Source organism: Phodopus roborovskii, unplaced genomic scaffold (assembly GCF_943737965.1).
Source record: "Phodopus roborovskii unplaced genomic scaffold, PHOROB, whole genome shotgun sequence".
NCBI lineage: Eukaryota > Metazoa > Chordata > Mammalia > Rodentia > Cricetidae > Phodopus > Phodopus roborovskii.
In genome coordinates, this window is record NW_026126409.1 from 22,770,561 (window position 1) to 22,783,374 (window position 12,814).

General features: G+C 37.5%; 1 protein-coding gene across 1 annotated transcript in view; it reads left to right on the top strand.

Annotated features, from left to right (window-relative positions):
• The window catches only part of Potea (POTE ankyrin domain family member A), a 143,923-nt gene that overhangs the window by 72,568 nt on the left and 58,541 nt on the right, over window positions 1-12,814 (top strand). Inside the window, exons 26-29 of the mRNA XM_051182086.1 lie at window positions 2,873-2,946; window positions 3,483-3,576; window positions 5,276-5,349; window positions 7,246-7,339. Of these exons, the coding sequence (XP_051038043.1) occupies window positions 2,873-2,946; window positions 3,483-3,576; window positions 5,276-5,349; window positions 7,246-7,339 (336 nt within the window). The remainder of the gene's footprint in view (window positions 1-2,872; window positions 2,947-3,482; window positions 3,577-5,275; window positions 5,350-7,245; window positions 7,340-12,814) is intronic.

A 12,814-nucleotide genomic window follows, 5' to 3' on the forward strand; every position in this document is an offset into this window, starting at 1 on the left:
GAAAATTAAGTTTATTTTTATTTGAAAATCCCATTCCATTACTGTAAACTTCTTATGTTTTGGGTTCTGAGACTTATGATAAATACCTATTTAAAAATGTAGGGTCTTAAAAAAAAAAAAAAAAAAAAAAAAAGCACCTTTAATCCCGGCACTTGGGAGGCAGAGGTAGATGGATGTCTGTGAATTCAAGGCTTGCCTGGTGTACAAAGTGAATTCCAGCACAACCAAAGGTATAGAAAGAAACCCTGTCTTGGGGTGGGGAGAAGGGTATTGTAGCCATAGTGGAAAAGGAAATGTAGTCTTCATAATAATCCATATGTACCAGCAAAGGAGAAATATTTTTGCATCACTATTTTTTAATGTCAATATACAGGTTAATCAAATTGGAAAGGTATCTTTAACAAAACACTGATTTGTGTATATCCCTGGATTTTATGACTGTTTTCTCCTTCCTGAATTAATAATATGGAGAAAACAAATTTGTTTGACTGGCAATATATGCAGTGTCACACTACTGTTCATTCTGACATCTAGGTTAGATAATGTCTTCTTTCCCTCCACCAGTTAGGAATGAAACTCTGGCATCGATATGAGGAGAGTCTTTCCTATTCAGCTGTGTGAATCATAATCTCACTTTGGAAAGTTTCATTTAATTGAGGTTAAAACCTCATTTTGTACTTGATTTTTACTCTATCTCCTAATAACACTGTAACAGAGCAAGTGAGGAGAAGATAAACCCTAGTCTTAAAAGAAATATTTCCAATGATAACTCTGGTTATTATTTTTCCACACTTATTCTACATGAAATTTTGATTGACCTTGTCACATTAACATGCAGTTAATTGCAAGTCTTTGGTTTTCCAGGCCTTTCTCCTGAATATCCGGAATTAAAGGTAAAATGTTTACATTTTGTTCTGTTAATTTCCTACAATATGATGTATAGAAGTGTCATTGAACATCTTGTTCCAAACTCACGCAGGATGCCACTGAAAACCAAGATTCTGTGATAACTGAAGACTCATCAACGAGGCAGGAAAAATCATTCATGACAGGTACATTTATCGATAATTATTTCCCTGAAATAAGTACTTTTGAATGAATACTTGAAATGTCCAGCTCTTTATTCCCTATGACATAATTCTCTAATTTAGTGGAAGGATTAAATATAAGAAATGTGAATAAAAAACATAAATAAGTGGTCTAGTAAAAATGAATTCATTGTGGAGACAGTATATGGATAACATCCATATAATTTATATCTTATGTAATGTACTACTTAAGTCAGTGGCTCTAGTCAACCATGATATCTAGACTGCAGCAGGAATTTGTGCATTGCAGTGTAATAAAAAAGATTGTCTTACCGATTCCTAACCAAAAATTAAGTATATATTTTAGAACAGTTTCAATTACATGAAAGTACAGTACTGACAACAACAAATCCAAATTCATATAATAATTGAATTGATATCTTTTTGATGATTTTTCTTCTGGTTTTGATATAATTATATTTTTATCAACATAAATTGGGTTTGGGTTCTACTAAGACTTCACTTATGTACAATGGGAGTGAACTGAAACTAATCCATCATAAAATTTATTAATGAGTTGCTTTTTTTTTTTACAAGAAACATGCATTCATGAGCAATATTAAATGAAAATTCACCAACACTGGGAGATAGGAGAAAAGTGTGAAAGTAAACAGAAATCACTCAAAAATTTCACTTAGTTCATCTCGCGTTTCACAAGAAAGCAGTGTCAGTGTCCAGTTGTTTAGGAGTTCAACTTTATATTTATCCTCTTAATTATTTTTCTTAAGTATTTTTTCTTAGCTAGTATTGTTAAATGTTCTGGGCACTCAAAAATATTATTCTTCTCATATTTTGAGTTGATCTGCCTTGGTGGCAAAAGTGAGAATGAACCTTTCCTTCAAATGTTAGTGTTCAAGCATCTTAACACTTTATACATCTTGTACAGTAAAACTTAACGACCCAATTCCTTATTGCCTCCCCCTTCCAGCCACTGACCATCTCTACCAACTTCTCACGCACTGCTGATGAGATGATGATGTCTACCTCAACCCTACCTGTAATTTTAGACATATCTGCAAGTTGAAACTCTGTTTCCCTTAGTATGCCTCACATGCTACTTTACCATCCTGGTCACTATATACTCACCCTCTTGTTAAGAGACAAATCAAGCAATTCTTGTGTAAAGGCATTGCTGCAATAGTTGCTTACCCCTTTAAATTCCAGGGCCAGAAACCAGTAAGATTTAATAAATAATTCCATCTAAAAACAAGTAAAATGATAATTTTAGAAAATCTTAAAAAAATATTGTCACCTCTAGACTGGCAATAAAATTTTTAGGTATGTGAATAAATAATTTGCACTTCAAACGGGAAGAAAAATCTTTGAAAAATGAATGAAGTGTTAGGGATGCTGTGAGGAAAGCAACATGTGCATATGTAGGGAAAAAGAAATAGAATCTAGGGATGTTTAACTTCTGTGGAGGTAGGGAAAAATTGGTTGAATCAGTAGACACAAACACTGCATAAATGAGGTGTAACCAGGCCAAGAATATACATAGATGATATTCAGTGTGTTACTTTAGCAAATACAGAAGAATGAGCATTATGTGTATGTGGGATTCATAATGATAATTTTGTTACTGAAGATGTGTTCATTTCTGTTTATTGGAAAAATAGGTGCATATATTTTTATATATATATCAAGATTAATTAAAATTTTTGTTGCAAAATTAAAAACCCAACCTTTAATTGTTCATTTTTGAATTTTTTGTGTCTGTGGTTTTGTAACTGACAGTGTTTATTTCACTGCTTCCTTGGTTAACTTTACATATATGTGCTTTTCAGGAGCCAAAACTGTACAACTGATGTCGGAGGAAGAACAGACAGGATGGTGCAGTAGTAACAAGAAGCAGTGGAAGGTACTCAGGAATTTGCATTTTCACATTAAGATCCTTCCCATTGGGGAAGGGGGCGGGTGTCCTATACTGCACAGCCCTAAATAAAAATGAGACCATCATCTAATGTTTAATTTCAGCATTCTTCTTCCTCTTGAGTTGTGTAATATATATGGATTGAGAATCTACAGCAACCAACACCTAAACCTTATCCTTGGATTTGTTGTATAACCTTTTCATCATTGCTTAAATTCCAATTGTTTGCAAAGTAAAAATATAAATCATTGGACTTCTGTGCTCAGTCATTGTATGAAGAAATAGAGATGAGTCTTAGAAAATATATATGAGGATCCTCTATATGTATCTATTGTTTCTCTATCTACCATTTATGTATCTATGTATCTATGTATCATCTGTCTATCAACGTATCTATGTTTATTTTTTTTAGGACATGCTTCTTTTACTTATATATAGTTAATTTTAAGAAAGGATATTGTGATGTTCTTGAAGAGTAGTTAGGAAGTCTCTGTGCAAGTCCTTACTGATCCTAATTTTAACAGCCTATTTTTGAGCAATTTCAACTGAAACGGAATGCTCGAGTGTCTGTAAATCCTGAAAAGCATGTGAAAAATACAGGAGCGGCTGAAGAGAGAGGTAAGAATTCTATTAATAGACAGTGTAAGGAATGCCTGTTAAAACATGAAGATGAAGCTACTCTCTTCACCAAGGACAATTGCCCAGCCAGTGTTCACGAATTAGTCTTACATGACAGAAATCTATGTATTCTCAAGCCCCTGACAAAGTTACATGTGTCCCTGAGAAAGCTGATGTATGATATGAAGTATTGATACCTTTACTCAATCTGGGAAATGGGATGGTGTTTAAAAAAGAAGGGATAAATATTAAAGTAGACAAAGTTACTGAGAAGGAGTCATGCAGGTATGTATAGGGGAGAGCATGCAATTAAGTTCTTTACAAAATGAAGGTGGCTATATTAGAAATGCAAGAAGAATTACTATTATACAGAGCACCAAGGAATCAAGAGCCTGAAATTAGAAGTCACCATGTGTCCTATATGCCTAATTATTGGGAGGACATTGGGCTACAATATTTGGTCTTATATATGTAGGTTTTCTTCACAGTAGATAAACAGCTGTGAGCAGTGAAACATGTAAATATGTTAATGTAGTGTGATGCTATTCCTCCATTCAATAAATCCCTGCCTTTCTTTCCCCCGACTTATATACTTTTGTGCTTTTCTCTTCTCTAGCTCCAGAAACTCAGGCAACAACTGTGTATAATCATCACTGACATATTACACTTCATCCTCCCAATCCCAGCACATATACGAGCCTAGTAAACCCCAAGAAATAATTATTTAGTAAAATAAGTATGGTACTAATTATACAAAAGACAATTTAAACATTGCCATCAGTAGACTAAGAACAAGGAAATAATTGACAACTCCAATGAAAATGGAATTTTTGAAAAATGAACAAACTTTTAAGGTAGTTAAAAGAAAAGTGTTCATGCTGACCTGGAGAATGAGAACTATTATCCAGGAAAAATTCAGATATAATGAAATTTTATAAGATGGAAGAGGCTAGTCAATAAGTAGAGCAAAGCATTCCACACAGGAAGGACATAAGAAGTGTAAGACATAATTCAATTAAGAAAATGTCTAGAAACATTCCTCTCCTTAGGTGGAGAATAGAGCATGGCCAACTGTCTTAGGGTTTTTATTGCTGTGAAGAAACACCATGACCACAGCAACTCTTATAAAGAAAACATGTAATGGAGAGGCTTGCTTACAGTTTCAGAGATTCAGTCCATTATTATCATGGTAGGGAACATGGTGGTGTACAAGAGAAACTGAGAGTCCAACATCTTGCAGGAAACTATCACACTGAAGGTTGCTTGAGCAAAAGAGACCTTAAAGCCCACCCCAACAGAGACAGACTTCCTTTAACAAAGCCACACCTCCTAATAATGCCACTCACTTTGGGGGCTATTTTCCTTAAAACCACCACACCAACCAATTCAGTTTTCAGAGTTGTGCTAGTTTGTGTGCAATCACTTGTATATGCATCTTTAACATGTGTGATTAACTGTAACATGGTGCCTTTCCCCATGTGTCTATTTAATGTATGACTCTCTAAATAATCGTATTCATTTTTCAAGCCAGTAAATACCTACTTGAATATTAAGGTGACTCTAACCATTTCATTGTTAAGTTAAAAACCCTACTCTTTTTTTGTTTACTTTTTCAGCATTTGTATTGTCAGTTGAGTAGATGGTGATGGTTGTTCCACTATTTTTATGTTTGATTTTAACTACACTATGTATCTCTTAGGAGCCACAACAGTACAACTGAGGCCAAAGACAGAACAAACAGGAAGGTTTGGCAGTAACAAGAAGCAGTGGAAGGTACTCAGGACTTGGCATTTTTCTTTAAGATTCTTCTCATTGGTGAATGCTTAACACAGGCTGAGGCATTATAAGTCATACTGTCATAGAGAAAATTGGGATCATGTCTAATATCTAATTTTAGAACCTTTTGTTAACAGTGCCATGTATAATATTTTCAGAAGCTATAGCAACTAACTATTCTTTAGACTTACCCTTGGATTTTTTTTTCACAACCTTTTCTTATTGCTGGAGTTCCCTTCCTATAACATCTTACCTAGTACAGAGATAAACTAGAATTGAATTGGAGACTAAGTGGTTTAAAGTATGAACAGTAGAAGAATGATTCTTCTATTGAGCCTGATAAATGCTATGATGATCATTCCCAATGACTGAAAATTCATCTAAGATTTCCTACTAACCAGCATCATAGCAGAGGGTAAGCGTATATTTTCCTTTGGACTCTTGCTGCCATCATTATGTCAGGTTTGTGAGTGAACAGGGATGTACATTGGACCCCACTAACAAATAAATAGAATGCTATCTTCTAGAATGGACCTTTTTGTGTTATGCTCCACGTAATTACCTTTAATGTTATTGTTAATTCAATGACAAACATCAGCAAATATGATGCAATTTTGCATATTGACTTTGTTTTGAGATGGGCATTCAGCAATGAGGCTGAGATTAAGGGACCATGGAAAGGTCAGTGCATAACCTATGACCTTAGTGCTTAGGAAGCTGAAGCTAGAGGATGGTCTCAGAAATTAAAATTAAAACGATGTGAAGAATGGAGATAGAACTATTATCACCCTGTCAAATACTCTTGGTACTTAAAAATTATAAATGTATTATATATAATAAAACTATATAGGAAAGAAAAAATAGTCCTAACATAGAAAAGCAAATGGGAGGTCATCAGCACTGTCATAGTAATGAAATGATTCTTAGGGACCTTGCCCATGACCACAAGGAGAGGGATGGGGTTTGGGGATAGCACAGTGTGCCTGTGACTGCATGGAGGCAGATAAGTCTTCTATATTATATGTCTCTTTGCTTTGGCACAACACTGGACACACTTACAATGCTTTCTTTTGTGGTGATTTAGAGGTGATTTGGGACATCTCAATATTGTGTTGTCACTACAAAAGCCAGCTTTGTAAATGGTTACCCATGCCATCTTTTAAATAAATTCTCTAGGCATGAACATGCTCATATGATTTGGTTGCATATGCTCATCATGTATATGCATGAAGTTCTTACGTATCATTCCTTTTTAATCTTTATACACCTTTTAGAGTTCTCTCAATAGGGAAACCTGACATGTTTAATATTTTCATGCTTTTACTTAACTGTAAGATAAAGAAGGTTTTCAAACTTGACCTGATCTCTCTGAGTAGCCAGGCTGTTCTCAATGAAAAACTTATCCAGTGTGTTTAAGGCTTTAATTCCAAGAAGACTAACTATAACAGTATTCTGTTTATTCTCAACAGCTTACATCATAAAAGTGCACTTCTTTCTACATTTCTTCCTTTGACAGAAAATGTTTCTGTCTATGTAAATCTCAATGTCCCAACCTGTCACAGCCAGAGAATAAGATTTGTTTAAACATTGGTGGTCATGTGATGATCATGTACTAGTCATGCATTCTTACATTAACCTCTTGTTTAAAGATACCCAATGTAGACTCTTGTGCCTATGCTGATGTCTCCTCTGGTCTTCTGTGGTCAGTTACCCTATGATGGAAAGTGCAGATGTGATGTAGAAAGTATATGTAAGAATCTCATCATATATGTTTTTTTTCCTGCAATGCATTCTTTATTTATATCCAGTCGCATTTGATATGACTGCTAGCTGTGTCTTGGGAAGATGTTAGGAAACCTCTGTGCAGCTCCTTACCTATGCTCATTTTGTCAGCCCATCTTTGGGAGATTTCAACCCAAGTGGAGTGCTCGGGTGTTTATGGGTCCTGAAGAAAGTGGAGAAAACACAGGAGCAGCTGAAGAGAAAGGTGAGAACTCGGTTAATAAAAAGTCATTTGAAGTGGTATCTGTTACAACAGGAAGATGAAGACATGCTTCTCTCAACATGTTTGCTAATTTGGAGGAAATAGTATAATACTAAATGACATTAATCTCTTTTTTTTTTTAGATGTAATTCTGTTGGCCAGTTAGTATTTCTTACTTGCTTGCTCTGTCTTAAATATTAACCCATTTTTATTAATCTAAGTATTTCCACGTGGTCTTATCTTACCGGAGAGAGAGGCCAGCATTCTACTCTTTCTGTCCTCCATCTTGAATCTCCTCCCTCCTTCTTTTTCTCTCTTCCTAGTCTCCTAGTCCTGCCTATCTTGCTTTCCTATTGGCCAACAGTGCTTTATTCATTAACTAGTACAAGAAACATATTTACAGAATGACATCTTCCATCATCTCCTCTTTTCTGTCTAAAATAAAAAGAAGGGTTTTAACCTTAACATAGCAAAATATATAACAAAACAGTTATCAAATAAGAACCACAATTAACAATATTTAGTCCATTAACATTTAGTAAGATTTAAAGAAAATATTCCATCATCTACCCTATCATTGTTGAGTCTAAAGTCCTATATGTAACGTATCTTTAATCCTAACTAAGGAAAACTATAACCATAACTATCTGTTTTCAACTCCTTCAAAGACCACAGAAGGATAATATATAAACTCTAGAAATGACAGAGACATCTTGATACCTGACCAGTCACCTGAAGTTCTTCTGTAATGTTTTATCTTCAGCCTAAGTATATTTTAAAACACGCTGTAAACCTTTAGAGGATTTTCTTAATCTGAATCTTTTTGTGGCCACGAGTCTTTATCTGGTAAACAACAACATTGCTAAAGTGAAAGCAACAGCTGTATTAGCTGCGGTCTATCAAAGATGGCGGCTGGTACCTTTACCACCAGAATTGAGAGCTGTGCTCACTGCCTTGGTCTACACTGCCATCCAGCAGCATGTTGCCGGCTTGGAGATGTGGTCACTGCCATTGCCAGTTCTTGTACACACCAATCAGTTGTTAGCAGACCTCTTTAAAAGCCGTTCAGTTTTTTGCTGCTTATGCTGAGCCAGGAAACCTCCCTTAAAGGAACCGCGCAAGTCTCTGCTTGTCTCTAGCAAAACAGAGTCCAACTGAGGAAAATGTTGCTACCAAGAAGCCTTGCTTGTCTTTGTTCTTTTGTTTCTAAAACCTTTTCTTAAGTTTTAAGTGGCAGTTCCTATTAGCCAGGTTGCAGGTGCCATTATGTTATGAGTGGTTTTTCTCTATCCATCTGGTCCCACCACCGTACCAGCCCCAAATAACACACAGAGACGCTGTATTAGATGTTAAGTCTGTTGGCCAGTTACTAGTATTTCTTATTTGCTGGCTCTGTTTTAAATATTAACCCATTTCTATTAATCTAAGTATTTCTACGTGGTCTTATCTTACAGGAGAGAGGGGCCGGCGTTCTACTCTCTCTGTTCTCCATCTTGAATCTCGACATTAATCTTTATTTCTTAAGTCTCTAAAGGAGGTTACTTTGTGAGTGTTGGTGAGGGAGCTAAAGTGGGATTAAAACTACCAGAGATTTTGTTTAAAATGAGAAATTTGACGAAATGGAAGAGTGTTTAGGAAGAAAGAACAAAGACTGAAATAGGAGGAATTATAGGCAGTAAATAAAGGGAAATGAGTCAGTTGTATTAGAAATATAGGAAAAATATAAGACAGAAGCATCAAAGGTCTAATCTAAGAGACTAAGAGTAGAATGAAGAGTCACTAGGCATCCTCCCTTCTTATTACTGGTACGCAGCAAGGGTGGAAATACCAGGTCTTATGGAGCTAGGTTTTTTTCACACTAAATATAAGCAGCTATGTCCAGTTGTACATGCACACATTGTTGTCATAGGTAGTGTGGCTTCTTCCATTCAATACTTGTCTGCTTCTCTCACCCCGCCTTCCACATCCCCATGCTTCCTTCCTGTCTACTTTCCTAAACCCATAATTCAGGAAGGCTCCTGTGTATGTCCATCACTGACGTGTGACGTGTTTGTTTATTTCCAATGCATCCCAGAGCATGAACCGAGGAAAAACCCAAGACACAATTTCTATGCTCAATTTTTCTATTCTGTCCTCTTAAGATTTATTCTCTGTATTTGGACAACTTGTGGTTTTCAACTTGTGGAAACTTGTGGTTTCAACCTGTTCACTACAAATACAGGCTTCTTTGGTGAGGGCTGAGAGCTATATTTGTCTGTATGGACAAGGATAAGTATTTAAAACTTAGTTAGAAATTGTACTGGAATAGTGAAGACATGGTGGCAAGTTCAGGTAGTTGTCTGGGTTTCTAGTACTAGGCATGATTTCTCTTATATTGAGCATGCCTGCTATTTCTGCCTGCTATTTCCAGGGCCATTTTCCTTTAACTGAGATAAATGTCCATTCCCTGCCTTGAGACATTGTTTCACATGTGTTTGCTTTTGCTTCTGCCTAACCCAACAATGAATTTACCAAGGGTCTCTATGTTGTTTCTCTCTCATAAGGAGGCACTGAGATGCAGCAAAGCTGACTATTGGAGTTCTAAACTGGCAGCAGCTCATATAGCTCAGTCATTTGCTCTCTGAGTCTCCGCTGGGATCTGTGCATCTCAAGTTGTTGTCTCCATTTGTTAGTATGTCAGTGTTGGGGGGCACATGGCTGGTGAGAATTCTGTGTTCTTCTTAGAAGTCAGTAAATGCATCATGTAAAATCTATCAAAACTAAACCTTTAAATTACAAAAAACCCTTCACTTAAGATGTTTGATGCTTTCTCTTTAGTCTAGTAAAAAAGGGTGTAGTTCCAGAGGGCTGAGTGGGGCCATTAGGTTTTACAGGTGCCACCATTTGGCTTGTGCCTTGTGGTAACATTAACCAAGATTGTGGTGAAGTCACATGGCATTTGCCTTCTCAATGAAATCATCTAGGTGGCCAAGCCATGTGGTTGTTTCCATCTTGATGAGTTCCCCCAGCCAAGATGGCAGAAAAATCACATGGTTGTTTTCTGCTCAAGGTGAACTCAGGCCATACTAAAGTGAGTCCATACACCACCAGGGCAGGAGCCCCTGGGGGACAACCATTTTGTAAATGTGAGTCATTACATCCTTTCTTTAAAAAGATGCTTTAGGTAGGTAGATTACTGTGGGGGTAGGAGGAGATGTTGCCTGTAGCCTAGGTAGTTAGACCCAAAAATAGAGAGGGGAGGAGATTTCATAAAGCTCATAAAGCTAAATCCATAAGCAGCTGATACAGTAGCTGTATTCACCACCCAGGTTTTTTTCAGAAGAGACAAGGGAAAAGAGATGAAGAGCCTATGGGGAGTAACTCTCTAAGGCAGTGATTCTCAACTTGTGAGTTGTGACCTCTTGAGAGAGGCCACTTATCAGATATCCTGAGTATCATGTTTTTATATTGCCATTCACAGCAATAGCAAAATTAGAGTTATGAAGTAGCTATGAAAATAGTGATGTGGTTGGGGGCCACCACAACATGAGGAACTGTGTTAAAAGGTTGCAGCATTAAGGAAGGTTGAGAAACATCTTTTACGGTCTAAGGGCTGTTACTGTCCCAGTTCCAGGGTAGAGGAAGGACTGGGCTGTTTTGCTATCTTTTTCATAGCCATAGGACAGGGGTTCAGAGGACAAATGTGCTTGAGTCTAGAGTGGGAAGGCCAAATTCCCTCAGGAGCCAGCTTCTCGCTTTAAGCAGCATAGGGAAATAACTTAGTCTTCTCTGCTTTGATAAGGAGGGGTCCTTATCTGAAAGAGAATTTAGGGAATTAGGTTTAGAAGTTTGAGCTGGTAAAACCTGAAGTGTGGATGTGATGGGAAGGACAGGAGTGGAGACAGAAAAGAGACCTGAAGGTGAGGGTTTCAGATCATTTGCCATCAAGTGTTAGGAAGCTGTCTGTGTCAGTGAAACATTGAAATCTGAAAGTGTTTTCCAGTTGGTATCTGGTCCAGACCTCGGCTGACAGGTGTATTGACACTTTGAGATTGGTTTTCAGGCTAACCAAAAGTATGTATAGGGATGCAGATCTTGGTCCCTATTTTAGACAAGGTAAGGATGACACTAGTATCTGGTAGTAAGTCTTTACTTATAATCAGAAACTGGCTAGAAGCAAGTGACCAGGGGCTCAAATGGGCATCCCCAGTTCCACTGACAGCTGGAGGCAGAAAGCTGGAGAACTCCCAGGGTCCAGATGAAGGTGAAAGTCTTTTGAGGGATGAACCAGGATGTTGGATACCCTGTTGTGTTGAATGACTCTGGAGGTCACAGGAGTTGAGAGAGAGTGAGAGAGGAAGGTAGGAGACCCAAACTTAAGTTTACATGGCATACCAAACACCCACAGGCTGCAAGTCTCTGCTGATGGCTATTACACCCTAATGGACACAGAGAGCTGCAGTGCTCTCAATGGGATGGGTTTCAGGAAAAGAAGGTAGACTGGTAAAAGAAGAGAGGAAAATTCAGCAAAAGAGACAGACTGGAATTTGGGACCCCAAACTCAGTCCATCTTTTGGCACTAAATGTTAAATCATAATTGACAGGGGCCACGTACGAGTAAAGGAAGTTCAGACCAACTTCCACAGGAGCACAATGTTCTTTAATCAGAACAGTGGAAGGACATGAGTCTTTCTGTGGAAGTGGAGCATGTGCACACATGGTACAGGCTACTTGGGGTTTCACAGAGCAGAAGAGGGTTGGGATGAAGATTCCATCTTGCAGTCAGCTCTCCATCAGTCTCAAAGTGTTAGGTACCAATAGAGGTTGGTGTGGTGATCTTACCAGGAACTTCTTCCCATCCCACAGATGGGAATCAGTCAAGTCATTCTCCTGTCTGAGTTTCTCAGTCTGCCTGAGGCCTTTTTATCCTTTAATGAGGGGAATAGCAGGGAAAGAATGGTCTGACTTGGATTGTGAATGCAGAAGTCCCAGCTAGTGGGACCAGGGTAAAAAAACAGCAAGGATGTCTGAAAACAGCCATAAGAAATCACACTATTGATAATCTATCTGAAGAAAAATACATACATACATATGTGTAATACACACACACACAAATAAATAATCTGGGCTGATAATACTTTCTGTAAGAGCAGAAGGCCTCCTGAAAAAAAAAAAACCTCAAGATCAGGCATGAGAAAGCCTCTATTGAACTGTTGCTCAGGGTTGTCTAAGAGGCTCCCAAAGCATAGAGGAATGCCTGGGCTGGGCCCTATGTGAGAAGTGCATGTGTTTTCAACAATAGGTACTTCCTTTCCATCTCTGGAGGACAATCAAGGGCAACAGTCTGTAATGTTCACATGATTCCAGGTCACCTTTACATTTTGTCTCTTAAGCTGTATTTGTTCCTTTTTCTGGAACCACTTGTGCATGCTTCATTTCAACACAGTGCCTCCTCCTGTTGTATTTATTTGCTAGATGAATCTCTGGATAACAGCATAC